General features: G+C 40.6%; 1 protein-coding gene across 1 annotated transcript; it reads left to right on the top strand.

The window, feature by feature from the left end:
• The first annotated feature begins 6 nt into the window (after positions 1 to 6).
• On the top strand, positions 7 to 7,778 carry LOC107571673 (uncharacterized). The gene is made up of 13 exons (XM_016258006.1): positions 7 to 213; positions 406 to 614; positions 702 to 759; positions 1,902 to 2,104; positions 2,243 to 2,297; positions 4,223 to 4,290; positions 4,793 to 4,825; positions 4,915 to 4,974; positions 5,451 to 5,541; positions 6,988 to 7,040; positions 7,131 to 7,267; positions 7,357 to 7,524; positions 7,611 to 7,778. The coding sequence occupies exons 1-13, from the start codon at positions 146 to 148 to the stop codon at positions 7,776 to 7,778; spliced, it is 1,371 nt and encodes a 456-aa protein (XP_016113492.1). The 5' UTR covers positions 7 to 145.
• The last annotated feature ends 6,701 nt before the right edge of the window (positions 7,779 to 14,479 follow it).

The raw sequence follows: 14,479 nt of genomic DNA, 5'->3' as shown, positions 1-14,479 counted from the left end.
TGTGATAGTCTGCGTCCTACCAGAGGACCTACATCAGGTACGTGCTATTGTGAGAAACAGCACTGATGAAGAATATGACATTGTGACATTACCCAGAGGAAATGGTGAACCTTTACCAGAAACCAGCCTGGACAGTGAGTCTGAGATGGAAGACTGGGATACACAGATGGATGGAGCAGAAGAACGATGGCCTAAAAGAGCTGCATTCAAAATGTAATTCATGTGATTAATCACTGTACGGTATATAGAGCAGTCTGTGAGGTTTCACTAGTGTTATATTAATTAATATCAGCACTGCATGATAGTGCATTTAGTCATTAGCATGTGCAATGTTCAATCTCCACTGACTGTGGAAATGTATTTAAACATAGTCATTTGTGTGAAACTGTTTACATTTTCCACTAGGTCAAGCATGTATGCTGTTGTAACCTTGCGAGATTCAGATGAGGTGATGGTGGCAGCATCAAACTGGCTGAACACAGACAAGACACAATGTCACTGGCCCCCATTCAGATCAGCAGAGAAGTACATGCAAGCTGTGAAAGACAGAACTGAGCCTTCAACAGCAGGAAAACCATGGGACATGTTAAACATTCTCTTACATGCAGAATACGGTAACACTGTCTGTTTAAAAATAAACAAATACATAGAACTCTTTCATGTTTCATAATGTAACTAGATATTGTAATATTTTACTGCAGACACCTATCAGGAGGCTACAACGAAAAAAGAGGAACTTGTAAGAGCACAGAAAGATGGGTAAGCATGCATCATAATTCACAAGGCACAGTGTGATAATGCAAATACAATTTTTGTTGGAGGCCAAAAAATAACAGATTAAATCTACTAGACAAAGACCTTATAGAAGTAAAGGTCAACATTCATATGTATAAGTAAAGATATGTACACTGTGTTTAGATTCCAAATAGATTTCTGTGTCCAAGTAGTACTTAGTAATACATTTACCATCCATTTTCCAAATGTCTCTGATAGCAGCAGTCAAATATTTCGAAAAAATTATGGTAACACTTTACAGTAGTAAATAATAATATGTTAGTTAATACAAATACAATTGTTCATCATTTGTACTTGTTAGTTCAAATCAACTAATTTTAACAGATACTACTTTTGATTTTAAAATATGATAGTAAATGTTATAATGAACATTAAGATAAATAAATGCTGTGGGAGTATTGTATTATTAGTTCAGTAACCAATGGAACCTTATTGTAAAGTGCTCTCAGAAATCTGTGTAATGCAAGGCATCACATTATGTATAAAAAGTATGTGGGAGGCAAGTGCTGGTCTAAATGTTTATTAACAGGCGGCAAACAATCAACAACGTAAATCCAGGGAACAAATAACCAAATAAACAATAATCTAGGCAGGGTCAAACACAGGCAGAATAGCAACAGGACACTCAGAATTGTAGCCAGGACAACAAGACTTTGCAATGAATGGCTGTGGAAACCCTGCTTAAATAGGTAGACTATCAGAGGCAGTAGAGACTATTAGACCAGGTAGAGCAGGTGCAGCTGCAATCAGTCTAGGCAAGTGGGATTTTGGGATTTTTCTGAATCCCGGAGAGTGAGACATCTGGTGGTCGATGGAGGAAACTTGAACATAGTTCCTGATAGGTATAAGCAATTAGGGTGGGGCCACAGAAACAGATTACAAATGCACAAGAACAAAACTACAATACAACATGGTGTATGAACATGCGGACGTGTACCCAAAGCTATTAGCTATGGCCAAGTATTATTTATACTATGGCCCATTTGCTGAAAGAAAAATATCAGTGTTTGCTTCATAATTATTTTTATTTTAATATTCTATTTTAATAATAAAATGTTCACTGTTTCAAGAAATCAATCAAGAAATGCTCTTTGTGTTACACACAGTTTGTATGCAGTCATTACCCTGCAAGAATCAAGTGAGCTGACTGTGATACCAACAAACTGGCTGAATGAACACAAGACACAATGTTACTGGCCTCCATTCAAGGCACCTAAGACATGCACAGAAGCTGTAAAGAACAGACTTGAACCTGCTAGAGGAGAAAATCCATGGGAGATGCTGAACATCATATTTCATGAACAACATGGTAAAGATTTAAATTATTCTATATGTCATGTACAGTATATTGTATTTTTTTTTATTATGAGGCAAATTTATAAATCGGACTACTTTATTAACCAAGAAATACTTAAATAATATAAAATATTTGCATATCTTGTTATAGCCACTTTTGAACAGGCTAAAGAGAGGGAAGAAGCACTCAGACAGCAGACTGAACCGTAAGTAATTAGACTTGTTATAGTATTAATAATAGTAGTAATAATAATCACAATTCATTAGGTACATTACATTCATTGCATACAATTATGAAGTAAAAATATAGCCACAAGCAGCGATCATCGGGGTCCAAGCACGGCCCATTGGGCAATTGATGTTGAAAAGATATCAAATTTACATAAAAAACAGGTCAAATATGCAAATACTACTGATGTCAAAAACTTGAAATGACGTTTATTTGATGTAAATTGAACATCAAATATATTGGCCCACATATACATTAAACCAATTTCAGTGTGGGATTAACTTCTTATTTTCACCAAAATTACCACTGGAAGAAATCGCTAACCAAACTGAATTTAAAATGATGTTACAGCATCATCATCAATAACGTCTCGGTTACATATGTAACCCCCATTCCCTGAAGGAGGGAACAGAGACGTCACGTTGGAACGTACCGATGAATTGGGATCTCGCCTGAGAGCCCTATCATCTTCGAGTGTAAACTAAACGAGCCAATGCATATCGGTGTGCGAGATATGCATCTCGTGCTCCGCCCTGCAGCGCGGGCATAAATGCGGAAGCGGGTGCAACGCACATTCAGGTTTTCAGTGACCCGGCACCCCGTGGTGGTACAACAACTGTGGCGATGGGACGTGACGTCTCCATTCCCTCCTTCAGGAAACGGTGATTACATACATAACCAAAACGTTCCCTTTCAGTCGGTCACGTTCAACGTCACGTCGGAACGTACCGACAAATTGGGATCCCTAACAAAGCACCACTATTGCTGCCCCTTCCAGCACCACTAGTAAGCCACCTGGTCCACCCGCAGCAACTGGGGCAGAAGATAGGACAGGGGTTCCATTGGTTACTGAACTAATAATACAATACTTCCACAGCATTTATTTATCTTAAAGTGAACCCTTTCCAGGAACGCTGCAGAATCCACATCCTGCCCATAGGAAGGTATCATGTGGAGATTACACATGTGAACTGGGCATAAAGGGCAGTACAACAAATGGAATGTCTCTAAGGTGGCTCCGTCCCAGTTAGGATGGAGTCAACACCAGCAGGGATGGCAGAGTGTAGTCTGCCAATGGAAAGACACAGGCTCACCAAGAGGGGAACCGTACCGTGGAAGAATACACACATGGGATCGCCGTGGGAATCACAAGATATGGACACCTAGCCTAGCACAGCGGTCAACCAAAAGGCGTACTTACAAGTAGTAGGGATGGTGCCAGACGTTCCGCCCGTCCGGCTGCCAAAGGTGATGGAGGAAGTTAACAGGGTTCGCCTTGTGGGGAACTGAAATAAAGAGCAGAATAAGCGCACATGTCCAGCCCGTAGAGGAGAGGGCACAACAAGTGAGACACCGAGCAGTCTCTGGTTCACTGGCTACTTGAGGCGAGTACACAAGAGGACACTGGCTCTACACGAAGGCTATAAAACCTAGCAAACATGTTTGGTGTTGCCCAGCCCGCAGCTCTACATATATCTGTCAGCGAGGCACCGTGTGCCAACACCCAAGAAGAAGCAACACTCCTCGTCGAGTGTGCTCTCAACCCGAGTGGGCATGGCACGCCTTGGATTTGATATGCCAAGACGATGGCATCCACTATCCAATGGGCCAGCCTCTGCTTGGAGACAGTACACAACTACACCTGTTTAAATACTCCACCGTTTAATCAGAGCATAAGCCTGTATGTTATCATAAGCAGTGTTAAGAACATAACGATAAGGACAGCATTAGCACGGTGGCCACACCACACACACACAAATAGTCAAAAATGAACCAGGTTTCTTTATTTGGGACAGTAGATCTATTGAAAATTTTGAGAACATCAGCAAATACATACTATAGATTTAATAATCTATAACTTATTTTCAAGTTTGTTAGTAATATTTTTTTTTTTTTTTTTAGACCCTCTACATCTTTTGGATGTCTTGAAAGACAAAACTCTCCACTGCGGTCAGGAATATCCACTGGTGGTAAAATTTTATAATAATGAGTGAAATTAATGTCTTTTGAGCTCTGACTAGAACAAAGAATTGTTGTAGCTACCAAAGTACAGATCTTCTAGTCTGAATGTTATTGGGAATCAAGTCAGATTTATTTATATAGTGCTTTTTATAATGCACATTGTTTCAAAGCAGCTTTACAGGAACATATTGCAGCACTAATGTCTTAAATTTTATAAGCTCCTCATTGAGTGGTTCCATTTAAAGCAACATTTGATAAAATGATACCCTAATATATATTGTCTGTGAGAAAGCTCAAGGCGACTATGGCAAGAAGCAAAAAGGTGGAGAGATCATTGCAAAAAACCTAGCTTGGTGGTGGAAATTTCTGCAAATTTGCAGTCTTGAACATCATTTGTATAATCTTCAAATGCTGCATCTAGTGTCTGGACATCATCTACAGGAGAAATTGTTAAAAATGATTAAAGAAATTATAAAAGAGTCTTTAATGTGAAATGTTTTTTCCTTTTAGGCTTTTCCTCCCAAACCACAGTCATTAGTCATGGTATGAAATCTGGTTATTATAATTGTTTGCTAGCTCCCAGTAAAGTTTGTCATTCAGGAAATTGTTGATTATTATGAATTCTCTTAAAGGTATTAAAAGAAAACGTGAAGAGTCTCCAGATATCACTGCACGGCCACTGATGACTACAGGTAAGTCAATTCTGACACTAATTGTACAAAAATACATAGAGTAAAAATACAATCTTCAGACTATGGGAAATGGCATTAAGTTCATTCAAGATTTGGAGACCAGTTTACCCCTGCCTATTAACAAGTGCCTTTTATAACAAGCATTTTATCCACACCTTAAAAATATATAAATATATACGTATATATATGTTTTAAGTTTATAGTTCTTTAGTTTAGTTTTTCACTATTGTACCATTTAGGCACATAACCCCATGTTGCTCCAGGGTAAATGTCCCTGTTATATATATATATATATATATATATCTCTTTGGGGCAATACCCTTAAAAAGACATCTTTGTACCTTTTTTGCCCCTGTGTTAAGCGATTGTAACCTTAAAGGTACAAATTTTGCAATTTTTTTTCCGACAGTGTAAATGGCAGGGGTAGACGTTAACAATTCCTGTTATAATTGTTTTTGTTTTTTCACGGAACACAGATATGGAGATAAGAAACAAAGCAAAGCAGGTCATTGAAAGAGTTATGGCCCAAATTCAGACCACAACAAATGCATTAAAACCTGACATTGTGTAAGTGTTGAAAATTATTTTTGGAGATCTGTAAACACTTCTCTTTTAAGTACTCGTAAATGTGTGTGAAACGTAAAATATATTACAAAACCACAGGTATATCATCTGATATTTTACTCTGCTTTTGTATTTGCTCTCACTTAGAAACTAAAGCACTGTTCATCTGTGTGGATTGTAAGTGACATCAACCGAGCAGTCTCAGACAAAGACCCCTGGGAAATATTGGAGCACTGCATTCAAGACTTGGGAGGAGGAGGAGAATGCAAACACATCAACTTCATCTGCACCAAGACCGATCACATTGATCCAAGAGGATATCTTGCGTTAGAACAATACTTTTTTGTCATTAAATTACATCTTTTGCAACATTAACGTAAACATGTTTAAAAAGAAATAATTGAATTAATGGACAATTATAATTCATAACAATGACTTGTTTTGCTCTGTCATTTTCATTTTGTTTTTCTTTAGAAATGAACAGCTTGATGAACAAATGACTGGACCAAAGGTTTGCTCTATTTTTCTGCATTATTCAGTTGAATACTGTACTATTCAACATGTCATTAAGACTTTATTTTAAATGTCTGAAATTTTGACTTTCTTTTGACTGTTGTCTTATGATGTAACATTTGGCTGCACTTGAAAAATGCATTTTAATCAAGAACATTCTATTTTTACTAAAACTTGACCACTTTTTTTTTTATTCACCAAAGAAAAGGCTGAAAAGTGCATTATATGTTTTATGTTTTGTATCATTAGTAATGTGATGACTCCCATGAAAGTGATGTTCTTTTGAATGGTTTTATCCTGAATCAAATATCACCAGATACTTCATCTAGCTTTAACAATATCTCTTGTGTTGATTGTTTTTCAGGATCTGAAAACAAAATGCATACTTCATAGAAACAGCCGTGCAAAGGAAGCAGTGAAAAGAAAATTAAAAAATGCTGGAAGCAGGGTATTATTATAGAAGATTTTTATTATATACAATTGAATTTTTGATACCTAAGAAAATCAACGGGACTAGTGCAGTCAAAAACAAAAACAGAATTAAACCCCAGAATATGTTAATACTAAACCTCACCTTGTTTTCCAGTAAAAGCATCTTCAAAATACATGTACTTGAGAAGCAGAATGATATTAAGTCTTGCTTCCAGAGAAAACAACATTCATGATTTGCCTAAAGGGGAAAGTAAACGTATACAGATTATTTTTACTGGAAAACAAGATCAAATAACTACAAATATTATCTGGTGTTTTGTGTATGTTTTTGAATCTGTGTTTGGTGTCATGAAAGTTGAAGGTTTGTACAAGTTTGATTAGTTTTAGTTTCTAGATATGTGTTTATTATAACTTTGAGAAAATAATTAATTAATTAGACTGACTGATTAATATTGTTATTTAGGATTCAAAAGAGAGATTCATCACTGATGTTTTTACTGTAAGTTCTGAAGCATTCCTGGATCCAGAAAATCCAGTTCTGGAAGCTACAGAAACCGGTATTGTCTTGAGGAAAAATATAATTTTGTCATTACTTGGAAGTTGGTTTAATAATGAACTAATTGAATAAATTTTAAAATGGTCTGCAGAGATTCCAAAACTGAGGGATGTTCTGAAGAATCTTAATAAGAACATCAACAGAAAACTGACCAGAGATTATGTCAATGAAGCAAAAGGGGTTTTGTCTTTGATCCAAGGTGTCCAACTGGATGCAGATGAAAATATGGTATGAGTGAGAATTGCTGATGTTTTAAATGCAAACGTTCTCTTTTCTTTCTGTAATTCACTGCTATTATAATTTTGTGTTTAAATAAGACAAAAGCCAAAGTCCACAGCGATCTGGAGATAAACCTACATAGGGCACTGAAAGAGTTGAAATGTCAGTTTGACTCGTGCTATAAGACTCTGGAAGACTGTCTCTCAGCTGGAGTTGAAGAATCAGTGAGATCATGTGTGAAGACCACACAAGACATGATCGAATCTGTAAGTGTGTTTCAGTTGTTGTGAAAGTTGCATATTCAATATTTTACTGGGCTTCCTAACAGCAGTTTATGTGTTTTTGCTTTCAGGCTCGACCAAAAGATAACAGAGGTTTTCATAAAATTTATCGAGCAATGTGTGAGAGAAAAGGATATTACTGGCCAAAAGCCTGGGACGCACCTTTAGAGTTAAACACGTGTTTGAGCAAACACATGTATGACAACCTCGATGAGGAGTTTGAATTAATATTTCCGTAAGTTTTACACTTTAATCCCATATGCAGGCTCCCCTAGTTAGTTCAGAAATGTTATCAAAGCGATTTACCAATGCTGATATTTAGTTCAGTCATATAGTAGAATTATTTACTGGGACAAGCCCAAATGGCAAAATATAAAGTTTTTTATTTAGCTTTTATTAACTAAAGTAACTTAGTATTAGTATGGGATAGCCTTTGTCTTTACATGTTTAAGTCTTGTGAGTAAACCTGCAGACAACTCTTTAGACAAAGAAGAGTCAGTGTTGTTCTACTCAATGTTGATGGCTTCAAAAATTTATGAGTAGCTGAAAAATATCTCAGTTTGAGTTAGTTTGAGTTTAATATGACACCAAATACTCTCTAGGGTTCAAATCTGAACTCTGACCAGGCCCAAATATGAGCCTGATGGATTTGTTTTCAAGCTACTTGGTTGTCTTTGCACTGCAATGTGGGCAGGAGCATTGTCTTGTTGGAAAATATCTTCTGATCTTCTAAATTGCTTTCAGACAAATTCTACTTTTGCTATTTTTTCTTGGTTCCAGTGTTGATGATAATGTCAAGACAGGGAAATCACTGCAAGAACATCTTGATAAGTTCAGCATCATCCAGAGTAACTCAGATAAAAGATCATTATGGCAAGAACACATTGAGAACTTCATCAAAACACAGGTGAGTTCGGCTGTCTGTGCTTTCCTTGTGTTTTCAATGCGCAGTGATACTAAGCATTCAAGTGACCAAAGCTGAATTTTTAAACAAAACATTTAAGACCAATCCTAGTTGTGTGATAAAATAGGACACAGCATGCAAGAATTGTTTCAAACAGCAGGAGAGATGCACTAAGAAAGGCTTCTGTAGTAAAAAAGATACTACATTACTATCAGAGAACAGTTTGGGTTGATTCATAAAGGTGAGGTAAGCAATTTCTGGTAGCCAATGTTGACATTTGAAATCACCAAAACAAACATGCCCCTACCCCAAAAGGGTCTCGCCCCTATTTTGATAGCTCCGCCCCACACATACGTACGCAACCCAGGCAACGATTAGTTCTGTGAAACAAAGCAAAACCAATGTTACACCGTGTCTACACCGGACGCGAGCTGCGCGGCGTGACAAAATACTATAGAACGTCTCAGGTTACGTACGTAACCATGGTTCCCTGAGTAGGGAACGAGACACTGTGTCCTCCAGGGGTCGCTATGGGGGGGGGGACGCCTCATCGTGACCTGTGTCTGAAACATACATTGAAAAAACACCAACAACATGTTGGCTGGCGACAGCCATGACGTCACTACCGGTGCGACTATAGTATAAATAGGCGCCGGGAGAACACATCATCCACTTCTTCGTCTGAAGCGTGCAACCGAAGCATGGCAGGAAACCTATAGGACCTATAGGCAGGAAACCTATATATGCTGTGTCTCGTTCCCTACTCAAGGAACCATGGTTATATACGTAACCTGAGACGTTCCCTTTCAAGGGAACTTTGAACGGTATACCCACGCCACCATGCTGAGGGGAGTGCATTCCAGAAAACCATGGTGAGCACTAAGTACCAACTCTACCATAGCTATGGGAGTTGCCCCTGGGACGTTAAGACGGCTGTCAGTGACATTATCCCCTACGGCCAAAGGCCTAGGCTACATACCCCAAAAACTTACCTGTTAGGGCCAGAACTCCTGGGCCCGGGGTAGAGCTCAAGGCTTGGAATCAGGAATAGATTCATTTAAAGGAATACGACCAAGAGCCTAGAATCATACTAAGTCTTGGCCTGTCACACAGGGGCTACCGCATGGTCTTCATATGCTGAAGGAACTGTGTCAACAGACCTCTAGTAGCAACACCCTGTTAAATGTGGGTATCCGGAGGATACAAGGTGGAGTGGTGCCCAAGGTGGAACTGGGGCTTAACCAGCTCAAGAAAGGGCACGAAGCTCTCACCATACAGGATTTTAGAAAGAACGCAAAGTACTAGTACAAGTACAAAGTACATCGAGAAGAAAGCCCCTCTCTTTCTTCCCGATATCTGCCAGGTTCACCCACAGATGTCTCTCCATCACTACCATAGCCGCCATGGACCTGCCCATAGCAGAGGCGGCCTGCTTAGTAGCACGGAGAGCGAGATCCGTGGTGCGGCGCAACTCCGCTACCTCATCAGGAGAAAGGCCCTTGCCTTTATCCAGGTCTTTCAGCAGGTCAGCCTGATAAGCCTGGAGCACCGCCAGCGTGTGCAACGAAGCGACAGCCTGACCTGCTGCTGAGTATGCCCTGCCATTCAAGCGAGATGTATCCCGAAGAGGCTTAGATGGCAAGGAGGGAGTTTTAAGAGAGGACGTCTCACCCATAGAGAGATAGCTGGCCAGCTACTCTTCTACAGGGGGCATCTTCTCGTAGCTGTTTTCGCGCATCGCCTCGATGTTGGCATAACTCGTATGCTGGAATCAATGGATGCGTGAGGAAAACGGCCTCTAAGATTCCTTCTCGATCTCTGTATGGAGATCAGGAAGAAAAGGAAGGCTCACCTGAGCTGGAGGGCTATGGCCAGAAAGATAACGTTCATCGAGACAATCTCGCGACGTCACTTTCTTTGCCCGCTTCCACGGCAAGTCAAGCCTTGCCGTGGCGCGATCCATAACTTCCAAAAGCTCATCATACGCAGGGCAAGAGGATTGGGAAGGCTCAGCCTCAGCTTCTTCGCTCTCCTCAGACATTTCCTGCTCTTCCTGGGCTGAACCCAGCAGAGCACTGGCCCCTGGATCAGATGATGTTAATGAAATAACATCATCCTCCAGTGGCTCACTCTCGAGGAAAAGCCCCTCTTTAAACTCATTGGCCAGATCCACCTGCGATCCCCACAAGCTCATTCTCCTCTGCGCCTCAGTAGTGGCGGGTCCTGAATCGCGGGAAGCAGATGGCTTCCCATCTTTCCTCGAAAAGAGAGACAAACGAGAGCGGAGCTTTTTCATTGAAAAATGCTCAAAGTGCATGCAGATTGCCCCCTCGAGGACATTGCATGTGTGCTCCTCGCCCAAACAAACAATGCATAGATCTTGTGTGTCATCAGGTGTCAAATAACAACGACACGGATGCACACATCCTCTAAACCAGGGGTGCCCAACCCTGCTCCTGGCAATCGACTGTCCTGGAAAGTTCAGCTCCAACCCTAATCAAACACACCTGAAGCAACTAATTAAGGTCTTCAGGATCACTTAAAAATTAAAGGCAGGTGTGTTTGATTAGAGTTGGAGCTAAACTTTGCAGGACAGTCGATCGCCAGGAGCAGGGTTGGGCACCCCTGCTCTAAACACTTTGCTAGTGCTCGCCATAATGATATGAATAGAGATCGCTCTTACCACGGAAATGCACGCTTCAAACAAAATAGTCAGTGAAGACGAATAAGAGGATGTGTTCTCCCGGTGCCTATTTATACTATAGTCGAACTGGTAGTGACATCATGGCTGCCGCCGGCCAACGTGTTGACGAGGCGTTCCCCCCATAGTGACCCCTAGAGGACGCAGTTCGAAGTTCCCTTGAAAGGGAACGTCTCGGTTACGTATGGTAACCCTCGTTCCCTGAAGGAGGGAATGGAGATGTCACGTTGGATGACCGACGAATTGGGATCTCGCTTAGAGAGACCAATCCACTTCGAGCGTAAACTAAACGAGCCAATGCACATCAGCATGCGATTATTGCATCCAGCTGCCGCTGATCACAGCGTGAGTATAAGTAGGCAGCAGATGCAGCGCATATTCAGGTTTTCGCTGAGGAGCCGAGCCGGTGACTCGGCCGCTCAGCGGTGGTACAGGAGCTGTGGCGACAGGATGTGACGTCTCCGTTCCCTCCTTCAGGGAATGAGGGTTACCATACGTAACCGAGTTGTTCCCATTCAGTCGGTCACTCTCTACGTCACGTCGGATGACCGACGAATTGGGATCCCTACCAAAATGACACAAATTCCGCCCCTTCCAGTGTCCTGTGGGAGCCCTACTTTTTGGCGCAGGGCAGGGCTTACCACAAGAGGACCATCTACTGTTGCTATGGCACTACCCACTCAGTAAGACTGGATAACACTGGGAAAACGTACCCGTTCCACTTGGGACAGGAATGTTACGGAAGCTCCAAACTTCCCGAAGGAGGTTTCGGAAGTAAGTACACATATGAACATTCCTTAGGTGCATATGGAAGATTGGAGGTGATTGTAATCCTCTTGGAATGGCAGAAGTCTGCAGGGGAAATACGGGCTCAAGGCTATACCGTGGATTTTACACATATGGGATCCACTTAGGTCTCTACATATGGAACCCAGCCCTCTACCAGTTCTCATGGATTCATCGAGAGAGGGCCTGGCGCCGGATGCTCCGCCACGTCTGGCTGCCAAGGGGACAGAGGAGCTCAACAGGGTCTACTATATGGACTCTCTGGAGCAGTTTTAGCAAGCTGACCCGGAACCGGGGCCACTCAGTGCTTCTACCCGTTTGAGGTGAGAACACAGGAGGATACCGGCTCCACACGAAGGCTATAGAATCTAGCGAACGTGTTAGGGATCGCCCAGCCCGCAGCTCTACAGATACCTGCCAGCGAGGCGCCACGAGCCAGCGCCCAGGAGAATGCAACACTTCTAGTTGAGTGAGCTTGTGCCTGATAAGCCAGGGTGATGGCATCCACTAACCAGTGGGCCATCCTCTGCTTAGAGACGGCATTCCCCTTCTGACGTATTGACACAAATTTCAAATGATTTTCAACGGTCAGACTTTAGCTGTTGCGGTGCAGACACGGTGTTACTCGCCTATCGAGAAGAAACAAAGCAACCTCGGCGTCCGATCACAGGCCTTCTGCTCCTTGAGTTCTCTCCAGCGCTGGAAAGCTGATCCGATATTTACACGGGTCCTACTTCTTGCCTTAAGCCTTCTTTTGTTCCGCAGACGTTTTCCTCTTTTGTTTTTTATCCACCATCTCTATCTTTCTGTCGCTCGGCTAATGTCCGTCCTGTGCACTGAGCGCTCTCTCCTCCACGTCATGAGTAGACACGCCCCTTACTGCTGATTGGCTGCAAGTTTGTTTTGCTAGTCGGCCCGAGTCAGTTTTCTAAAAATCACTTACCCCACCTTTAAGCAAGGAATAATGTACAGTCATCCAAGTATAGCCGTGTAAATTGAATGTGAAATAATGATTTAAAATGTTTTATCACTTTATAGTTTCAAACCTTCTGTGAAGAAAAACAGTTTCTAGCAGCTTAATCAGAACTGGTCAAAATAACTCGCAGTACCCTGTGTTATTAGTTTTAGCCAGTTGTTATCCGGGAATAACATACCTCGGAATGTCGCAACGGGCTAATCAGAATCAAGTATTCCAGAGCACTGTGTGATAACACATTTTAAACTACACAAAAGGTTATTTGTTTAAAGAATGTTAATTGTTCTTGATTTAAGCCATTGTGGCATAGTTTAGATAAATAACTATACAGCCAAATGAGAGTCATAGGGAAAAGGGTTATTAATAATTAACCTGCTGGTAGACAGTTTACAACACGTAACAACAATTGCCTGTAAATGACAAACCTACATAATTTTTAAAAGCACAGACAATGTTTTGATTCCAAAAAAGTCTAAACCCCTAAACCTATTACCTGCATGTTGAATGTACATTTGCAACATTGTTCAAACATTCTTGCATGTTCTTTGTTTATCTGATCAACACGTCTGAACAGGAATACAAAGTGAAGGCATCACTCAGCAGAGACATTGTTGAGATCAAGAAGGAAATCTACTCATCAATTCATACAACCATTCAAAAGAAAATGACACCTGGCTACATAAGTAAGACACCAATAAAATATACAGAAAGACAGACTATTCAATTATTTTTGGTATTGTCCAACTGTTAGTTTTAAGATTTTTAGTATCTTATAAAACTGTGCTGTGTTTGCAATTGTTTTCAGTGAGAGCCAAGTTTTTTTGTTAATATTTTGAGCAAAAGTTTAAACAATAAAGACATTTTTCACAGCCTTCTTTGCTCATTTTACCAAGGGCTAATATTAGTGGAGGGCACAGTATTACAGTACATGTTTGGTATAGGTGTTAAGCGCTTCTCTATAGAAATATGATGAATGAATATTAAATGTTGGTTATTACAGAAGCTGCACAGGAGAGAGGAACAGGAGCCATGCAGAGGATGGAGAAAATAATAACAGAAACAATTAAGCAGTTAAAAGATCAAATGTTCAATGAAGCAAAAGTGAAAGTGACTGATATGTTCGAAACCTTGAAGGTAATGAGTTCACGCACTCATCAATAATGAATGTCATAAATTCTGGCTGAAAAGTTTTACCTAATATGTAAATATATTTTTGCGATCAGGAAGTTTTTTTAACAGACTAACTATGTTACACACACAGCTGAATATAACGAAGACCCTCGAATCTGAGCTAAAACATTCAGTGAAACTCTCGTTTTCACATGCCGGACAAATCAGCTGGTTGAGTAAGAGACTCTGATTTCATCATTTTTATGATTTAAAATAATTGTAGTAAATTATCTCACATGAAGTAAAGACGTTTATCTAAAGGAGCATTGTGTAATGTGTTTTCTGTAGATGTCTCCGGAGAGATTCAAGAGCTGGAGAGACTGTCAGAACAACTGTCTTCCTGAGGTCCAGCAAAACAATATATATATATATATACTTTGTATACATGTTGTCCAAACAAACT

This window comes from Sinocyclocheilus grahami, unplaced genomic scaffold, assembly GCF_001515645.1.
Source record: "Sinocyclocheilus grahami isolate Dianchi unplaced genomic scaffold, SAMN03320097.WGS_v1.1 scaffold1633.1, whole genome shotgun sequence".
In the NCBI taxonomy this organism is placed as follows: Eukaryota; Metazoa; Chordata; class Actinopteri; order Cypriniformes; family Cyprinidae; genus Sinocyclocheilus; species Sinocyclocheilus grahami.
The sequence above is the reverse complement of the archived record's forward strand: the minus strand, read 5'-3'. Positions and strand labels throughout refer to the sequence as shown.

Coding starts and splice junctions, on each gene's coding strand:
- LOC107571673 (XM_016258006.1), top strand. CDS start 146: ATGGAAGACTGGGATACACAGATGGATGGAGCAGAAGAACGATGGCCT. Junction 760..1,901: donor GTAAGAGCACAGAAAGATGG/GTAAGCATGCAT, acceptor TGTTACACACAG/TTTGTATGCAGTCATTACCC. Junction 4,826..4,914: donor AACCACAGTCATTAGTCATG/GTATGAAATCTG, acceptor ATTCTCTTAAAG/GTATTAAAAGAAAACGTGAA.